Source organism: Verticillium nonalfalfae (assembly GCF_003724135.2).
Source record: "Verticillium nonalfalfae strain VnAa140/NRRL 66861 chromosome Unknown scaffold_31, whole genome shotgun sequence".
In the NCBI taxonomy this organism is placed as follows: domain Eukaryota; kingdom Fungi; phylum Ascomycota; class Sordariomycetes; order Glomerellales; family Plectosphaerellaceae; genus Verticillium; species Verticillium nonalfalfae.
Window position 1 is genome coordinate 202145 of NW_021167256.1, and position 16911 is coordinate 219055.

The 16911-nt window shown below is 54.5% G+C and overlaps 9 protein-coding genes across 9 annotated transcripts; 5 read left to right on the forward strand and 4 right to left on the reverse strand.

Annotated features, from left to right (window-relative positions):
- Window positions 1–67: 67 nt before the first annotated feature.
- Window positions 68–1030, reverse strand: D7B24_005258 (uncharacterized protein; the record flags this gene model as incomplete). The annotated part of the gene is made up of 5 exons (XM_028639417.1): window positions 68–98; window positions 152–582; window positions 642–703; window positions 756–765; window positions 932–1030. 5 exons carry the CDS (start codon window positions 1028–1030, stop codon window positions 68–70), a joined length of 633 nt encoding a protein of 210 aa, XP_028496271.1.
- Window positions 1031–1359: 329 nt separating this feature from the next.
- On the reverse strand, window positions 1360–2458 carry MIA40 (Oxidoreductase; the record flags this gene model as incomplete). The annotated part of the gene is made up of 3 exons (XM_028639418.1): window positions 1360–1777; window positions 1827–2202; window positions 2254–2458. 3 exons carry the CDS (start codon window positions 2456–2458, stop codon window positions 1360–1362), a joined length of 999 nt encoding a protein of 332 aa, XP_028496272.1.
- A 942-nt stretch (window positions 2459–3400) lies between these two features.
- On the forward strand, window positions 3401–3736 carry TPK1 (cAMP-dependent protein kinase subunit; the record flags this gene model as incomplete). Its single annotated transcript, XM_028639419.1, has 1 exon — window positions 3401–3736. One exon carries the CDS (start codon window positions 3401–3403, stop codon window positions 3734–3736), a length of 336 nt encoding a protein of 111 aa, XP_028496273.1.
- A 102-nt stretch (window positions 3737–3838) lies between these two features.
- BOS1 (protein transport protein bos1) lies at window positions 3839–4735 on the reverse strand (the record flags this gene model as incomplete). Its single annotated transcript, XM_028639420.1, has 2 exons — window positions 3839–4600; window positions 4670–4735. The coding sequence occupies 2 exons, from the start codon at window positions 4733–4735 to the stop codon at window positions 3839–3841; spliced, it is 828 nt and encodes a 275-aa protein (XP_028496274.1).
- A 684-nt stretch (window positions 4736–5419) lies between these two features.
- Window positions 5420–6544, reverse strand: D7B24_005262 (uncharacterized protein; the record flags this gene model as incomplete). The annotated part of the gene is made up of 1 exon (XM_028639421.1): window positions 5420–6544. The coding sequence occupies one exon, from the start codon at window positions 6542–6544 to the stop codon at window positions 5420–5422; it is 1125 nt and encodes a 374-aa protein (XP_028496275.1).
- A 1829-nt stretch (window positions 6545–8373) lies between these two features.
- On the forward strand, window positions 8374–9363 carry D7B24_005263 (uncharacterized protein; the record flags this gene model as incomplete). The annotated part of the gene is made up of 2 exons (XM_028639422.1): window positions 8374–8466; window positions 8518–9363. 2 exons carry the CDS (start codon window positions 8374–8376, stop codon window positions 9361–9363), a joined length of 939 nt encoding a protein of 312 aa, XP_028496276.1.
- Window positions 9364–10156: 793 nt separating this feature from the next.
- XYL1_4 (NAD(P)H-dependent D-xylose reductase (XR)) lies at window positions 10157–11247 on the forward strand (the record flags this gene model as incomplete). Its single annotated transcript, XM_028639423.1, has 2 exons — window positions 10157–11065; window positions 11119–11247. 2 exons carry the CDS (start codon window positions 10157–10159, stop codon window positions 11245–11247), a joined length of 1038 nt encoding a protein of 345 aa, XP_028496277.1.
- Window positions 11248–13118: 1871 nt separating this feature from the next.
- D7B24_005265 (uncharacterized protein) lies at window positions 13119–13534 on the forward strand (the record flags this gene model as incomplete). The annotated part of the gene is made up of 3 exons (XM_028639424.1): window positions 13119–13178; window positions 13233–13446; window positions 13506–13534. The coding sequence occupies 3 exons, from the start codon at window positions 13119–13121 to the stop codon at window positions 13532–13534; spliced, it is 303 nt and encodes a 100-aa protein (XP_028496278.1).
- A 699-nt stretch (window positions 13535–14233) lies between these two features.
- D7B24_005266 (uncharacterized protein) lies at window positions 14234–15520 on the forward strand (the record flags this gene model as incomplete). The annotated part of the gene is made up of 1 exon (XM_028639425.1): window positions 14234–15520. The coding sequence occupies one exon, from the start codon at window positions 14234–14236 to the stop codon at window positions 15518–15520; it is 1287 nt and encodes a 428-aa protein (XP_028496279.1).
- Window positions 15521–16911: the final 1391 nt, after the last annotated feature.

Consider the following 16911-nt stretch of genomic DNA (forward strand, 5'->3'; position numbering starts at 1 on the left):
TGAGGCTGCTCTTCGCTCGGCTCCTCTTAGAGCCCCTATTATGCCACCCATCGTGTGCGTGCTACTTCTATTTCTTGCCCTTCGTCTTGTAGAGATAGCTACGAGGGTCAGCGCGGTTAGGGAAGCAATGAAACAGAATCGGGTTACTCACCCTCCGAAAATGCCCTCAACGACGCCAACCACACCCAGGACGCCCAGGCCAACGCCCACGTTCTGCCAGCTCAGGCGACCGCGCTCGTACAGACCCCAGGCGCGGTAGCCAAGGAAGCCACTGAGGCCCACGACGCCGACAAGATTGACAATGGCGAGGGCGCCAGCGCTGCCGTCGCTGAGGGAGGAAAACTGGCGCGTCAGCCAGCTGTCGGCACGGCGGGCCTTGTGAGCAGCCTTCTTCTTGGCGAGCTCGGCCTCGGCGCGAGCCTTCTCCTCGCGGTCGATACGATCGGCCTGGGTCTCGGTCTGCACCTCCTGCTGAAGGTAATCGGAGGGGACGGTGCGGACGGACTCGCTGTCGACGTCGACGAGGGACGAGGTCGACGTCTCAGCGTCGGTCTGGACCTCGACGGGAGGGGGCGCGCGGGCCTGATATGTCAGTGCCTAGACCAGAAGAACAGCGAACGCAGATATATCACGCGACTTACCTCTTCGGCGGTCTGCTGGGGGCCCTTGGAGGCGACGTCGGCCCACGATTCAGATCCGGACACTAGGGTGCCGTCAGTAGATATTTGACCATGACGTTGGACGCCACCACATACTCTTGACTAGCTGGGTATATCGGAATTGCTGGAGGGTGTTTTGGTATTGCGGAGGAGTGGCGCGGTATGTGACAGTTGAGAGTGATGGTGATGTGATTGAGGATGAAGATCACAAGAGCTCCCACGTGAAGGGGAAAACCGGGACACGACGTAGGTGGTGTGGTGCGACTGGCTACTGCCAACTTGCTGCTTTCGGGCACATGTGATGACGTCTGCGGCTCGTGCAGCTTGGCGAGCTGGGTGGGCCAATCAGGTGGGGCGACGGGGCATTGCATCCGCGGAATAGCCCCTGTTGTCTTCCATGATTGAGGTACCTACTTCAGTTCATATGGAATTGATAGACAGATTTCAACGGCGGCAAAGGCTTTATCTTAGTGCTCCATATTGAAGCCCAGCGCTTCGTTAGCGATCATCGTTCTATATCACTTTTTACAACAAATGGTTGAATCGCATAGTCTGTCCAGAGAAGGTGTCGAAAGGTGTTGTCTATCGTGGCTTGTTGTTACAGTTGTACAAGACTGTACATATAATACATTATGTCCAGGCTCCCCGCCGTATAATGCATTGCTTTTCCGTGCCCTAGTCCCCATCATATATCCTCGTCTCACAGCTTTGCAACCTCGTCGTTGGCCGCCGTCGCATCCGAAAAGGCGGGCTTGATGTCAGCCTTGATAGCCTCGTCGGCCTGCTTTGGGTCGGTGTCATCTGTAGACTGGATCCGGGTCGGCTTGGACTTTGTGGACACCTTGTCCTTGGCCTCGGTGGCCTTCTCGATGACCTTCTCCTTCACGTCGGCAACCTTAACCTTGGTCTTCTCAATGACTTCTGCGGCCTTCTCGGTCGTCTTCTCGACGGCATCATTGACCTTGGCCGCAATAGTCTCGGTTGTCTGGTTCTGGGAAGCAACCTCAGGCTCGTGCTCGGCGCCAGCGTTGCCGTCGGCGACAGGCTCGTCTTCGCGGTCATCGGAGAGTTCGGGGTCGTAGATTTCGGGATACTTCTTGAAGCAGTCCTGCATGCCCCTGTTCATCTGTTAGATTGAATCTCGCTCGTTCAATGTATTTGACTCACTGGAACTTCTCGATGCAGTCGATTCCCTTGGGATCCTCATTCGAATATACGAAGCAGCTAAATGCCGTCTTGAAGTCCTCGCCGCAGGGTCCATCAGCCATACCTCCAAGGCAGGGGCAGTCCCAGTTGATCTCGCCCGTTTCGGGGTTGAAGGCGCCCTGCTGGCCAGCCTCTTGCTCGAGCGCCTCAGGAGACCCGGGTGCAGCTGTCAACTGTTCGGAGGCAGTTTCGCTTGACGGAATGGGAGCCGCGGGAGTCGCGGCGGGGGCAGCCTCCTTGGGCTTGACAATCGTCTTCTGGCGCTTCTCTTCGATCACGGCGTCAACCGTCTTGAGATCCGAAGCGGCAAAGTCTGAAGGTGCCGGTATCGTGCGAGCTATTCCTCTATTAGCAGGGCCAAAGGCCGATAGGAGACTGGGTTCCATACGCGCCGGCTCATCGGCAAAGACGGGACTCGTGTTGTAGTAGTAGACGGCGGCACCAGCCAGACCCCAGCGCAAGGCGCTGCCCTTCCATGTCCGTGGCTTGTCGGCGGGAGCTGTGGACGCAAATCGGCGTGGCGTAGACCGCAGAGTCGTCTGGCGGAGGGCGCTGGCAGCGCGAGGTGCTGATCGGACGGTGTGACGATACATTGTGCAAGATTTAGTAATGAATGTCGGGTGAGGAGATGTCAAGGGGAGCTCTCAATTCTCGCAAGTACGGATCGAAGTATAGCCACGGAGGTCCACGGTTGGTAATCATCATCGATACATGGCTCGGGGAAAGAAAATCCCAGCTCCATTCACCAGCCGATATTTAGCCGGCGCAAGTGTGAATTGCCTTCATAAGGTTAACGTGGTGGGGCAGGCCCCGCGAGAATACGCTCAATATTGGGATTTCACTTATTAGCTGCCACTGTACCTAGACAAGAGGTAAGATTGCGGTCGAGTTCATATTCAACATACATGACGTGGCGAGTGGATGACCTCGATTGAATGCATCCGTTGCTTGTGTGTCGCCATATGTAGCATCCGCATTGCCCTTTTTCACTCAAGATGTCACAAGACTTCGAGTGGCATCCGACAGTGCTCTTTAGACAACCACCAGACTCACAGCCACGGGCGCCATTCTCGCTCGTCATTCTCAACCAACCCCTCAGACAGAATCAAGCTTTTGGAACGTTGTGGGAAAATGGTACTTCAATGTTAAACTTCTGCAGTCCAGTACTAACGTGATGAAGCACTCGTGCGCATAGCGGCTGATGGTGGGGCGAACCGTCTATTTGACTTGGATGGGCAGAATGCTACAAGACGATATGTTGGTTTTTCAGACCTACAAGCTCCTTCACATACTAATATGGCCAGAACAATCTCGATGCCATCATCGGCGACCTAGACTCCCTTCTACCGAATGTCCGCCACCACTATGCATTCCAAGATGAGCCGGCGGAAATTATCCACGACAGCGATCAAGAATCCACGGACTTTACCAAGGCTGTCTCTTGGGCTCGGTCAAAGAACGGCGCAAACGTCGATATAGTAGCACTCGGTGGTCTTGGTGGCCGCGTTGACCAAGGCATCAGCCAACTACATCACATGTATCTCTTCCAGCCGGGGCCCCGTTACGAACAGGGCCGCGTCTTCCTTTTGTCGGGCCAGAGCCTGACGTTCCTGTTGAAGCCCGGCAAGCATGCCATTCACGTCCGTGACGGCGGCGGCGGCGACGTCTTCGCAAAGCATGTCGGTATTGTGCCTCTCGGTGAACCCAGTGTCATCACGACTCATGGCCTTGAATGGGATGTTGAGAACTGGGAAACACACCTTGGCGGTCGCATCAGCACCAGCAATCACGTGCTGCCAGAGACCAAGACGGTAATAGTCGAGACGACGAATCAGGTCATCTTCACCATTGCACTTGCGGGGACGGAGTAGGGCGCTGACTTCAGAGTCGCAATGGTATTGTATCGAGAAAAAGCCTGCCTTCAAACGCCGTGCGCCTCGCTGCCCATGCTGTCGAAAGCAAAAGAGCAGCCATTACCTAAGGAAATGCAGGCAGAGCCAACAAAAGGCGAAGAAGATTATGACGCCCGCCCAGAATATCCACTTGTCTTCCCGCGCCCGGCGCTCGATCATGCGGATTGTGTCGCCGGATATGCCCAGCGTGTTGCCCACCGAGTAGAGCTTCTTTTGCGTGTTCTTGAGCATGTCCCTCTGAGCCCCGAGATCTCCCAGCACAGCCTGCCCGCGGGCAATGTACTCATCGAGTGCGTTGTTCGTGTTGGCGAAGAAAGTTTGCTCCCGGAAGGCGTGCTGCTCCCTGGACGGCTCGCCGCTGCCCATGCCGTAGCCCCCTCCGCCTGCGCCCCTCTCCGCACCGCCGATCGAAGCACCCCTCGCGTGCAAGGATGAGGATGTGTTTGCGGCGCTGTTGTTGGCGTAAGGGTTCTCTGGCGTGGCGTCAGAGTACGGCCGCCGACCAAGTAGCTCGGCTCGATTATTTTGGTGGGCAGCATCTTCGCGTTGTCTCTTCAGGGTGTCGATGCGCGATCGAAAGTCTGTCAGATCTCCCTTGAACCGCTTGACTCGCTCCAGTGCCTCCTCTTGTTTCTTTGGCACAAGCTCCTGCCGCGCCAGACCATTGTATTCATCGACCGTCTTGGAGAAGGATGAAAGCGAGGCAGAGAGGCTGCCAATCTCGGCTGGTGTAAGCACTCGGTCCTGGGTTGCTGTTGACAAGCGGTCGATGTCGGCACGGAGCGCCTTGCTCTGCCGAAGCGACGAGTTGTAGGAGACGTTCTGGAAGCATCAGCGGGAATGCCGTGGAGTCCTCAAGTGGGTAGCATACCATGGCTACGAATATTGAACAGGCGCAAAGTCGAGGGGTATGGAAGTTGGAGTCCTATTTGGTAGCTTCGCTGTCCTCGAGAGCATGTTCCCAAGAATGAACAAGTGTCTTTCTGCCGGGCTGCCAGGTTTATCGCCCACCGCCTTCCTTATCGTAGGGTCATTGTACCGTGAGGGATGAATGGGTCGCACTGTGAATTATTTTACCCGAGATGCTCGGTGACACCCAAGTCTTGGTCCGTATGAGTCGCTCGTCACTTGTCGGTCAAGAGGCCGTCATTTCGCACGTGCATACGTGAAAAATGACATATCGGTTCCTTACAGCTTCCTATAACCACCAACACGGTGACCAGATCGCGAGCAGAAATCCCGTAAATTTCAACATCACCTCTTACCTGAGGTGCCTTCAAGTTTCAGGGGTTCGCAACCACAAGTAGGGTTACAACCTACTTAGTGTCCTTAGGATACTGTTGTTCTTTCGCTATTCAACTCTGGTCGCCACGGGGTGGGCTAATGCTGACGTAGGAGCTCATTGCGAGTCACAGTTCGAAGCGCCGCACGCAGTGTGGGTAGGTAGTAGTAGGACAACAGAACGGTTTTGATCATTGATGCAGGACGAACGAATCAAGATTCCTATAGTCCATCCAGAGAATGAGACCCGTAACGAGAATAACCTTGAAAAAGAGACCAAAACACGAAACCATTCCATAGCCATGCCAATCGAAGTCCCTTGATTCAGTGACAGCCTCGCAAGACATTTCTCGACAGCCCCTAGTAACCGTTCTTCATCTCCTCATACAGACGCTTCTGTTGGCCTGTCGGAATTCGACGCTGAATGCTGTTGAGAGCTTGCTGCCCGGGCAGGCGATGGAGTTCAAACTGTTCGTACACCCCGCCCAGCCTGTTCTTGAGAGTCCGTCTGCCAACAATACCGTACAGGCCATCGTAGCGAATGCCGATGGAGGGGCACCACGAACCACCACCGCTCGAGGACGACCTCAGTACGCGAATGTGATTACCCTTGTTCTGGGCCGTACGCATCAGCTGGGTTCCGCTGGTATCTTTGATGACGGTGGGGTTCGTATTGTCGTGGCTTCCCGAGCCCGAGTAAAAAAGAGTGTCCCCGTCGTCTCGGTCAAGGTCTTCGTAGTAGCCCGAGGTGACGATCGAGACGGCGCCGCCCTCCTTTTTGCCCGCAATACCGCCAGACCACGAGCCGTGAGCGCCGTTGAAGACGGCCGCCGACTGAAGAGGCCACCAGTCGCCGGCGGTGAGCCCGTTGTCGCCGATTTGGGAGGAGTCGCGCTGTTCGTTCTTGTAGATAGGGTTGATTCCGTATGTCTTACGCTTTGAACCAGTAATGAAGAGGCCATGCATGATGCCATTTCGACCAAAGATGGGATGGGCGCGATGGGGCAGACGCAGGGTTTCGGTGTTGAGAGCCGTAGAGGAATGCTTCCTGGTCGAAGAGGCTACGATAACCTCAGTGCCGCTGCCATCATCGCCGTCGTCGTCGGAACCAGTGGCAACGATCTCGTCTTCGAGGTTGGTGGCTGTCCAGCGTGTATGGAGAGCCTCGGCTCGAGTCCGAATCTCGGGTGTGAAGTATCGCAGGCCTTCAGGACGGTTATTGTTGTTGATGGCGGCAAGACTATTGATGAGCTTTTTCTTGATATCTGCCGTAACGTGATACGGTCCCCAAGTCCGGGTCTCCAGCCAGTTGAAGAAGAGGATCACTCGGCGAACCTCATCGGTAGGCGCTTGCTGCCTCTTGGAAAGAACGATGAGCTTTGCAATCGCGTTGCTACACTCCCGGATGATGAAGTTCTGGTCGTTGTCCACGATGGGAAGCTCGATCGAGTCTCCAGTGGCAGCAGGAGCTCCCGCAGAAGCCATGATCAAGGTCACGGGGAGGTGGAAGTGATGAAGGAGTAGACGAAAACAGAGGAAAGCTTTGTGAGAACTGAGTTTTGGAGAGATAGAGACAGAAAGGGAGAGAGACAGAGAGGGTTGGGTGACTTCCCATTTGCAAGGGTGATATCAAGACCGAAGAAGGTTCCCGGGACGACCGCCGGACGGGGATCAAGATGGTAGTTGGGCCCCGGACCGGACTCCATAGAAAGAACCGGACAACGATAACGAGAAACTGGGCACTGGAAAGCGGGCACTGGAGGATGGACGAAGCGGGATGCATGATCAGTTAGTAGGCTGAAAGACCCGAAGACGAGCGGCCAGTGAGCTAGAGAGTTGAATACAGGGTCATATATCAACCTCTAAATATGCGTGACGTTGGTACTGATTTTTCCCGTGATAATATCAACCATTCGCCCAGATACATCGCGCTTAAATGCGATGAAGTCTCAGGCGCTCAGTGATTATACCTAATGATGCCAGCACTGAAACTCGTCAATGTAGGTCTGTGATTTCCTAGCGCACATTAGTTCTGCTGGATACGTCGTGATCTTCGACAACAGCCATCATCTTGGTGTGCAGGGTATCTTGATCATACATATCACTGTTCACGGCGGGCGAACAACACGCTTGGCAACCTAAAAGCTTCGCATGAGATGATGTTCTGCCTTTGAGAGTTTGCTGATAGCTTGAGCTGGGCTCGCTCTTCAATTACCAGAAGTAAACAACCAACAAAAAGGCAGACATAATGATCCTGATGGTTAAAGACCAATCGAGTGTAGCGGTGAGTGAGACAATTCCTGTTGTTCGCTGGGCCAGCCACATGCCACCTGAGCTACATAGTTCGAAGTCCATCACCAGCAATGTATCATGAGACCTCTCGAGCGGTTATGTATGCAATGTTCAATCGGGGTCAAGGGAGTGGCCAAGATGAGCGAATAGGTGCTTGAGAGAAGCTGGTCTGTTCAGCGATCATGGGAATTGACAGTTTTCAGCGTAGCTTATGGCCAGGTGGAGTCCTTTGAACGTAGTGTTTTGAATTATCATGAAGGGTCAAATGCTTTGACGATGGCTTCAGAAAGGGGCCCTGTGAAGTCTTGGAGTGCCTTCTTGAGACAAAGGGACAAATGGAATCAAGGTCAACCTCTAGAAATTCTTGTACTTGAGAAGCCCATGTACGATTTCTCTGTGCCTCTGTCGGAGTAGGACTCGACGGCGGACTGTTCGTCGCGATGTCCGACGGAGAGGCGTCAGTTGAAGAAAGGTGGGGAGGATGACGCCAGAGGGCGATTTTCAACAGATTCATTTCTTGATGTGGCTGCTCAATTGCCGAGTCGATCCGCAAGCGCCCGCGCATCCCGAGCTGGCGTGGATGGCGGGTTTTACGATGGTAAAGCTATGGGACGCCGTCGGATGGATAACGGATAGACGGCACCAACAGTGGGAATGCCCTCACTGACAGCATAGGCACATGCTGTGGAGGAGAACGTGTCAGGCCAGTCGACCCAGCCCCCGGAATAGCAAACAGTTCAGAGGGGGAGCTTTTAGTGGGTGTCCAGCAGGGCTCTGGCGGGACCTTGCGTACGGGCTACCCGGCCATCGGACATGTGACGTCACTGGCTGTTTGCATCATCAATTGAGGATAAACCCTTGTCAAGCCTCTTCTTCTTGGAAACAAGCAAGGCTTTCGCTCCTGGCTGATCTCACACACTATAGTAGATCACGCTGCCTCGTTTTTATTTTCACTCTTGCAACTCTGCGCGAAAGCCTCCTACTTTTATCCCGCCCTCTTTTCCTCTGACGGACACGACACAATGGCGACTAAGGACGAGCTGCCGACTTTCACCATTGGCGACTATGTCAAGTTCTTCGGGGCTGGCGCCCTCGCAGCCACCTCTACCCATGGCGTATGCTTCCTGCTTTCTCTCTATTCCTCCGGCTAAGGCTAAATGTATCAGGCTGCCACGCCAATCGATGTCGTCAAGACGCGAATCCAGGTCGATGACGCGCTCAAGGGTTACAACATGCTGCGAGCCGGAAGAACCATTGTCGCGAAGGAAGGCGCATCGGCGTTGTTGACTGGCTTCGGTCCTACAGCCGTCGGATACCTCGTACAGGGTGGCGGCAAGTTCGCCGGCTATGAGTTCTTCAAAAAGCAGTTCATCTCGGCGGCCGGTGGGCCCAGCCAGGCGACAGAGAAGCGCACGGCCATCTATCTCGGCGCCAGCGCGGCAGCCGAGTTCTTCGCCGACATCCTCCTGTGCCCCCTTGAGGCCACGCGCATCCGTCTCGTCTCGCAGCGTGGCTACGCCAACGGGTTGACTTCTGGGTTCGCGAGACTCGCACGAGAGGAAGGGTTCAAGGGGTTCTACTCGGGCTTCGTGCCGCTGCTGTTCAAGCAGGTGCCCTACGCCGTGGGCCAGTTTTCCGTGCACGAGGCCGCTGTCGAGGCCATCTACCGCACCATCGGCTCCGAACGCAAGGAGAAGCTGACACACCTGCAAAACACGGGCGTTGAGTTGTCTTCTGGCATAGTCGCTGGTGTGGCCGCCGCTGTGCTGTCTCATCCAGCCGACACACTGCTCTCTGCCATGAACAAAGGAGCCGGCGACCCCAAGCAGAGCGCCACGAGCCGCATGTTCCAGCTCGCCAAGGAGTTTGGTCCGAAGAGGCTGCTGCTGACGGGACTGGGGCCGAGGGTCTTCATGACGTGCGGCCTCGTCGCTGGCCAGTTTGTCATTTACGCGCAGTGCAAGACGTTGGTGGGAGCCCCGGCTGGCATCGAGATACACAAGGAGGAGTGATGTCTCCCGCGGTTGTTCGGAGGAATGATATTGGAGGCGTGTTCTTGAATGGCGTTGGAGGCGTGTAGACTTTCTAGATCTGGATGGCATTGGCGTTGGGCGTAGATTTGGTAATGAATACGGACTTGCATTCCCTGCCCGCACTTCATGACGACAATGTAGGAGAGCCGAGGTCAACAAGCGACACAAATTCAGGACCAGGAACAAACAAATAATGCGTCTCTCGTGCGGAGAAGGTGCCAGGGGCAGTGTGGGAGCCCGACCGCTCGACTGGGTCTCAACGTGGTCAAAGACCAACCACACGGCTTCTCTCGTGACCTAGCAACATCACCATTTTCAGGGGCCGCGTATTGCCTAAATAGAGGTGGCATGGCTAATTGAGGAGCGGGCCCGGCAGTGTGACATCGCCCCAGACTCCCCCATATTAGCCAACTGCATTCACCCGGACGCCGGCGCAGAAAATCCCCAACGCCAAGCGGGCTTGTCCCCTCTCCATCGACTCCATCGACCCCATCGCCATCCCCAGATTCAGCAATGTGCCCCGACCTCGACTTTATCCCACGCTGGGCAGCGACCTGGCTGGACGGGCAGGGGGCAATCTCTCGGTACCAGCCGATGGCAACATTACAGCCTGATGTCTGTCGGTGTCGAGAGAGCCCCGCAAGACCAAGGCAATGCCGGGCCTACAAAGAGGGCACCTCCTGCTCATCGTGACAGGTTCTATTCTAGAGTCTGAGCACCGACTCGACTTGCCTCGCATCATCGCCCTCCATACCTGCCCCTCTCCCCCACCATGCACTTCTCCCTCCTCACCCTCGGTCTTGCTGGCCTCGCGGCTGCCAAGCCCAAGTGCACCGGCCTCAATGCGGCCATTCGTGCCCAAGGCAAAGAGCACGTGGGCTCGGCCCTGACGCTTCGCGATGAGCCCCTCGAGAACGCAATCCTGGAGAGCGACCTCGAGATCGGCGCCGTCACCCCCGAGAATGCTCTCAAGTGGGCCTACACCGAGCCTGCGCGCGGCGCCTTCGAGTGGGCTGATGCCGACCGCCACGTCAACTGGGCCGTCGAGCACGGCAAGGACCTGAGATGCCACGCCCTTGTGTGGCACAGCCAGCTCGCCCCTTGGGTCTCCGAGGGCGGCTTCGACAATGCCACCCTCATCCAGATCATGGAGGACCACATCAACGGCGTCGCTGGCCGTTACAAGGGCAAGTGTACCCACTGGGACGTGGTCAACGAAGCCCTCGAAGAAGACGGCTCGTATCGCAAGAGTGTCTTCTACAACACCATCGGCGAGGCCTACATCCCCATCGCCTTTGCCCTTGCCGCCAAGGCCGACCCTCACGCTCGTCTTTGGTACAACGACTACAACCTCGAGTACAACGAGGCTAAGACGGCTGCTGCCGCTCGCATCGTCAAGCTCGTCCAGTCCTACGGCGTACGGATTGACGGCGTCGGTCTCCAGGGCCACCTGGTCGTTGAGGAGACTCCCACTCAATCTGTTTCCACTCCAGACCAGGACACCCTGGAAGGTGCTCTCCGACAGTTCACCGACCTCGAGGTGGATGTCGAGTACACTGAAATTGACATCCGCATGAATACCCCCGCCACGCCCGCCAAGCTCGAGGAGCAGGCTCGCCAATACGAGCGCGTTCTCGCCTCTTGCATGTCCAACGACCGGTGTATCGGTGTTACCCTCTGGGTAGGTTGCGTCTGGTCTCGCCTCTCCGTCATGACATTTGCTGACCTCTGTAGGGCATCTCGGACAAGTACTCTTGGATCCCTTATACCTTTGACGGTGAAGGTGCGGCGCTTGCCTGGGACGATGAGTACAACAAGAAGCCTGCCTACAAGGGCATTCTTCGGGGTATCGCTTCTGCGTGAGGAACGAGGCCTAAAAATTGATATTTCAACCAAGTTCGCATCCAGGGAAGAGACATGTTGCATGATCGGGCCATTTCGGTGTTTTTGCAGCGTCGCCTGGACCCTGATGGTTCTGAATTGTATGGTGAAAATTTTCTTGCAACTTGTGACCAGAACAGCGTATTGGATTCAGAGTTCCAGTGTGTCGACACCTTGCTGTCAGCGTCTCCGAAGGCGTACAAGACCCGCACACATGTACAAGGTATAAATGGATTTCCTAGCTGCTGATACTCGTCTTGAATTGTTCTTATGGACGTAACAACTGTGCAAATCGATTATCTTGATACAGAACTGTACGACTTGGCCGAAAACACCTCTGGTTTCGTTTCACAGCTGGTACAATGACACAGTGGTCATCCTCCATGCCATTACAGGACTTACCCTGGCAACAAACATGGTCGAATGCAAGTGGCTTCAGTAACGCCCGGCATCCAGCGCCTCGCCAGCCACCGATGTTGACGCCGGTGCAGGCCCAGATGCAGGAGCAGATGCAGGTACCAGCGCCTATTCATAATCAAGCGCCGTACCATGTCCAAGCTCAGGTTCCCTTTCAGCATCAGCAACAAAATTATTTATCCCTCCAGCAGCCGCAGACAGAGGCGCTAGGTCCGTTCCCGTCCCGAATACCATGCCAGCAGCAAGCTCGGGTATATCCGCAAGTTTCAACGCAGGGGCAACTACAGTACCTAGCACACAATTTCCAGATTGGACATGGGATTGCCGTCAACTACGCACTACTACCCCCGTTGGCCCAAAATGCACCCGGTCTTCCAAGCTTACACCCGAACCACAGCCCACAGCACCACAATCTAGCTATGCCTGTGGCGTCGATGGGTCCACCAGATATACCGCCGGGTCCCTCATCAGGAGGAACTATTAATCCAACTGTCCCGCCACCGGCTCCATTTCAAACACGGCCTTTTAGCTGCCCAATATGTGGACTCAGGTTTCAAAGAAAGCATGATAGAAAGCGCCACATGCATGTACATGGTCAAGGGAAACGTTTTGCCTGCAGCCTTTGCCGCGAAGAATTTGCGAGAAAAGATGCTCTGTTGGTATGTTGGCCTTTTTCCATCCTCCTTATACCACTAGGTTGCGGCCCTAGATACTCTATCTGAAAAGACCTGATCTAATCGACTCGCAAATAGAGGCATTCAAGGAGGGCCCGATGTCAGGGTCGTCAACGGCCCATCTCCAGGCCACATATTGGGTGAATGGCCGAATCGAGTTAGAAGCAATGATGAAGTGGTAGACGTAGGCCGTGAGTCCGGGACTTTGCAATGTCTCGAGGGCTACAAAGGACCGTACTCAAAAGTTACTGTACAGAGGGTTGGGAATGGGCAGCAAAACGGCAAAGAATCCAGAGTTGTGGTGTTGGAGCTGCAGTCGTGCAGTCAAGAGTTTTAGAATAGATAGGTGGGTGTATGACAAGAGCCATCATCATCTGAGAGGTGGAAAATGATTATACCAAAATCAAATGGAACACCTAGGTAGGCAGGAATAGGAGCGGCAATTCTCATCAACACGAGATACCTTAGTCAACATCTGGATAATGTGCCAATGCTCTTAGTCTCGGGACTCACAAGACCTTTCAAGTTCCTGCTGAACCTGAAGTACTTATCCAGGCAGCACCAAAAACTGGAACCCCATAACGCGACTGCTTGTCATTACTCCAGGTCCTCTTTCCCTTTCCAACCATCCCCTTCCTGAACCTTCAGCAAAGCTTTCTTCATACCATTATTTCCATATTACCTTAACTACAGCGGTCGATACTCCCATTAGACTCTCACAAGCAATAACTAACCCATCTAACCACTTTTCGCCATTCAAACATGTCGAGTAACGCTCCCTCGGAGACTCCCAAGTCCGGTAGCTGGACCGATAAAGAGCGGGTACGAGTTCATTCTCTCCAATGGTTCAACTGCACGTACTCACAGTATCCCCAGGTTCAACTCCTCATCCAGATCATCCTACAGCATCCTCCAGCAAGAATCGACATGGCGAAAATAAAGCTTCCTGGTCGTACGCCCAAGGCCATGCAACACGTATTTGGTCGTATCAAGAGCGAGGCCCAGGCTTGTCTCGATAACAACAGCTCTACTGTCAGTCGGGAATCCCGGCCAGCCAGTAAGAAGCGCACCCACATGGATGATGAAGAGAGTAAGTGAGATGCTCCTCTGCCTTTCTCAGAACAAGCATTTACTAAGGTATGTCCAAAGCTGCGGCAGTCAACAAGAGGCGCGCATAGGCCACCACGAGCACCGGGATGAGGAGGCTACGGAGGGGTGGCACTTTCCCCATGCCCCCCAAATCGAGCATACTTCGTAAGGCGCTGGTCGGCATTAAAGACTGGCTGGACAGAGTGGAGTCGATAATTTAGCAGGAGCCACATCCGTAATGGCGAATGTCTGCTTCACGGGGCAGCAAGTCGATCTTGCTTAGTGGTGGAAAACAGGTTGCTCTATATCGGCCTTATGATTGATGCGCCATACTCAGACGCCAGCTTGCGAGATATTCGATAGTCTTGACTAAACACATTCTGTCATGCATCATGCCTTGTTGCTCATGCTTGGTAGGTACGGACGACAGACGTGTTGGTAACAGGGATACGCGAAAGTTCGCGGTGTGGCGCGTAAACTGCCTGGTCGACGCGTGTATCTGCTGAGTCAGCTACAGTCCTGCAATTTTAGGCCATGAATCTTCATCCGACGGCGAGCAGAACGTGCCTGACGAGGTCATCAAACGGCCACCCTCATGATCGCCTCGACCCCAATCACGAAGACTAAGCGAACCGTACATAGGCGCTTCTGAACATCACTATCGTATTGTGCTTCGAGTCATTATTTTAAGAAAATTATCTTCGCTAGATCTCACTGCTCGAGCTACACCCCCTTTCAGGCATCTGTTGATTGCTCGCAACACCTCACCCAGATCTGCCGCTCACGACATGAGCTCATACCTCGGTGGACTGAATGAAAGGCCACGCGGTAGAAGCCTCCTCTCTCTTGGTCGCAACGACGACGACGACGCCAGTGACGCCGAGTTGGAATTTGAGGCCCTTGCCTTGTCCTCCATTCAACGACAGCCATACTCTCAACGCGCCAGCACATTACCGCTCAGCAAGCCACAAACACCGCCCTCAGTCATGGCCGTGGCGTTGCAAGAGTCAGATGAAGCCAAGCATCTCATCCCGAGAACCCTCAGCCAGCGTTCCAGCGCCGAGCGCAACGTGCGCAGCCAGTCTGCGATTCTCCGCGAGCAAGCCGGCGCTGAGGACGAAGACGAAGTCTCGATGAGCATCGAGCACCTGGACGAGATTCTTGAGCCGCCGAGAAGACCCGGCCGTCGCAGTCGAAACAGCAGCAGTAGGGACGCCATCGAGGAAGAGACGCCCAGCGGTCGCAACAAGCGCCAGCGCATTGACAGAGCAGGTCGCACCCCAGGTGCCGTAATCCCTCCACGTCTCTCAAGCGCCAGACCCAGCCTCACGGCCGTCTCATCATCTCCAATGTTCGCCAAACCCCCGGTCCGCCGTCGTGAGTCCGGAACTGTGCCGTCTTCTTCACCTCTGGTTTCGATACCCGTGTCAGCTCCAGCCCCAGTACGAGAGAAGACGAATGGGACCAACGATAGTGTTGCCAGCGACTCGACCCGCTCAACTGGTGCTTATCTGGCGACAATTGATCCCGTGTTCGGCCGACATATCGCCGCTGCCGCTGCGAGGCTACCCATAGTCGTCACAGCGATCGAGTCTCAAAACACTGACCTTGATCTGAAGATTGATGTGCAGACTCGTCACCTCGCGCAGCTGTTTAGTGATGCCGAAGCTGAGACGGTTGATGAGCTCCAGGACCGACTTTCCATTACTTCTGCCGAGCAAGCGGCAGCGCAGACGGAACTTGACGCGCAGGAGCAGAACGTGGCCTCCTTGCGCGGTATACGAGATCGCCTAGTCGGAGAGTCCCACGGACTGACGGATAAGACACGGAAAGAGCTTGCAGGCTCTATGGAACTGGCGCTCGCACAAGCCACGGATGATTGTAAGGCGGCCGACGCCGCGTTGCGCGCCTGCCAAGCGCGGGTTGAAAAGCTCGATCGCTCGAAGTCTGAGATTTTGCAAGCACAGGATAATTTGGAGGATGATCATGCTCGGCGGACAGAGAGCCAGGCCGTGTATGATGCGCTTAGGGTGTGCACTGCTCGGGGCCTTTTTAACATGGGGGGAGTAGCATGAAAACTTTGTGGTGATGAGTTTTGATCTATATCTTAGGACCGGCGCACAGCGTAGACTGTTGTTTCTTGATACCTTCCCATTGTGGCCCTATATTTATTGAGCGCGTAAAATCATCAGGTGTGAAATTCCGTAGCACCACGTATCCTACCATATATATCATGACGACGAGGTGGCGCGCGAAGAACAATATCAACCATGGAGTTGAGTTTGACGTCGGTGTTGTTATTTGTTATACATTCACTACTTATTTATACATGCGACCCTCCTACGTGCAGCATTGAGGGGCGAAATCGCAAGAGGGTTTGGTCATCAGATGTCCAGTGAAATCCTACGCCTTTTCACAACTTTGATGCCACCGGTAGACAGACTATCAAGCGCTATGCGACTCAATGGCATTTTGAGCAGAGGAATTGAATGTCGTGCGTGATATGTCAATGCCCATCTCCGATGACAAACACCACACCAGTCAACCTCATGCTTCAATAATTTAAATGTAATGATCGACGCGAAAAGTCCGTGATGCAGGTGGAGATGTCCGCGATCAAGCTCGCCCGTGCTCCCCGCTGCTAGACCTTCGGGCGATTTGTAACTATCCGTTGCTCTGTGAGAGGGATAGTGGTGCTTGTATATTGCACGATTCATTTCAGTATTAGCCTTCATTTCTAGCAATATAGAATTCGAAGCCCAACAATATGGCTCGAGCCACCCATTTCCAGTCAGCTATGGTCGCTCACGGGGAAAACAGCCGTCGTCACAAGGGCATCACGTGGTATTGGCGGGATATCCCTCCCTACTGCGTGCACAAAGGTTTTAGCAAGATTGCTGTCACTCGTGGTACGAGCCGCGATCGGCCACAGCTCATCATTGCCGACTGCAGAAAGCTTCGCACGGCGCACGTAACAGCAATACAAGAACACTTGCTCGATCTCAGGTTTGGTCTTAAGGTCTTGACACAAGCTCTTCAAGACCCTAGCAAAACGTCAATCGACACTTTTATCCATGGTACCGTTTCGCGAGGCCCAAGCACGGCAAATTCAGTTAAAAAAAAATGACACATGGAGACTTCTTGCGGGTGATACAGGCTCACGTCTACGCGTCAGTCTCTCTCACTACCATGCTCCTGCCCTATTCAGTCCGAAGGAAGGCATTTTGCGGGTGAGCTATAGGCGGCAGAGTATTGGCACTTGAGTCTTTCGATAAGCTGTAGCTTATGGATGTCTTGACTTGAAACATGAGGATTGAATTACCAATGACGTAGCCAATGCTGGACCATGAATGCATGCCCTGTGGAATGTCAGCCAGCATCCTGAACGTATGGTGTGATTTGCCGTGAGTAAGACCACAACAGACAAGCCGCCACCGTGTGCCCACTCCGGCATCAGCCAGCATAT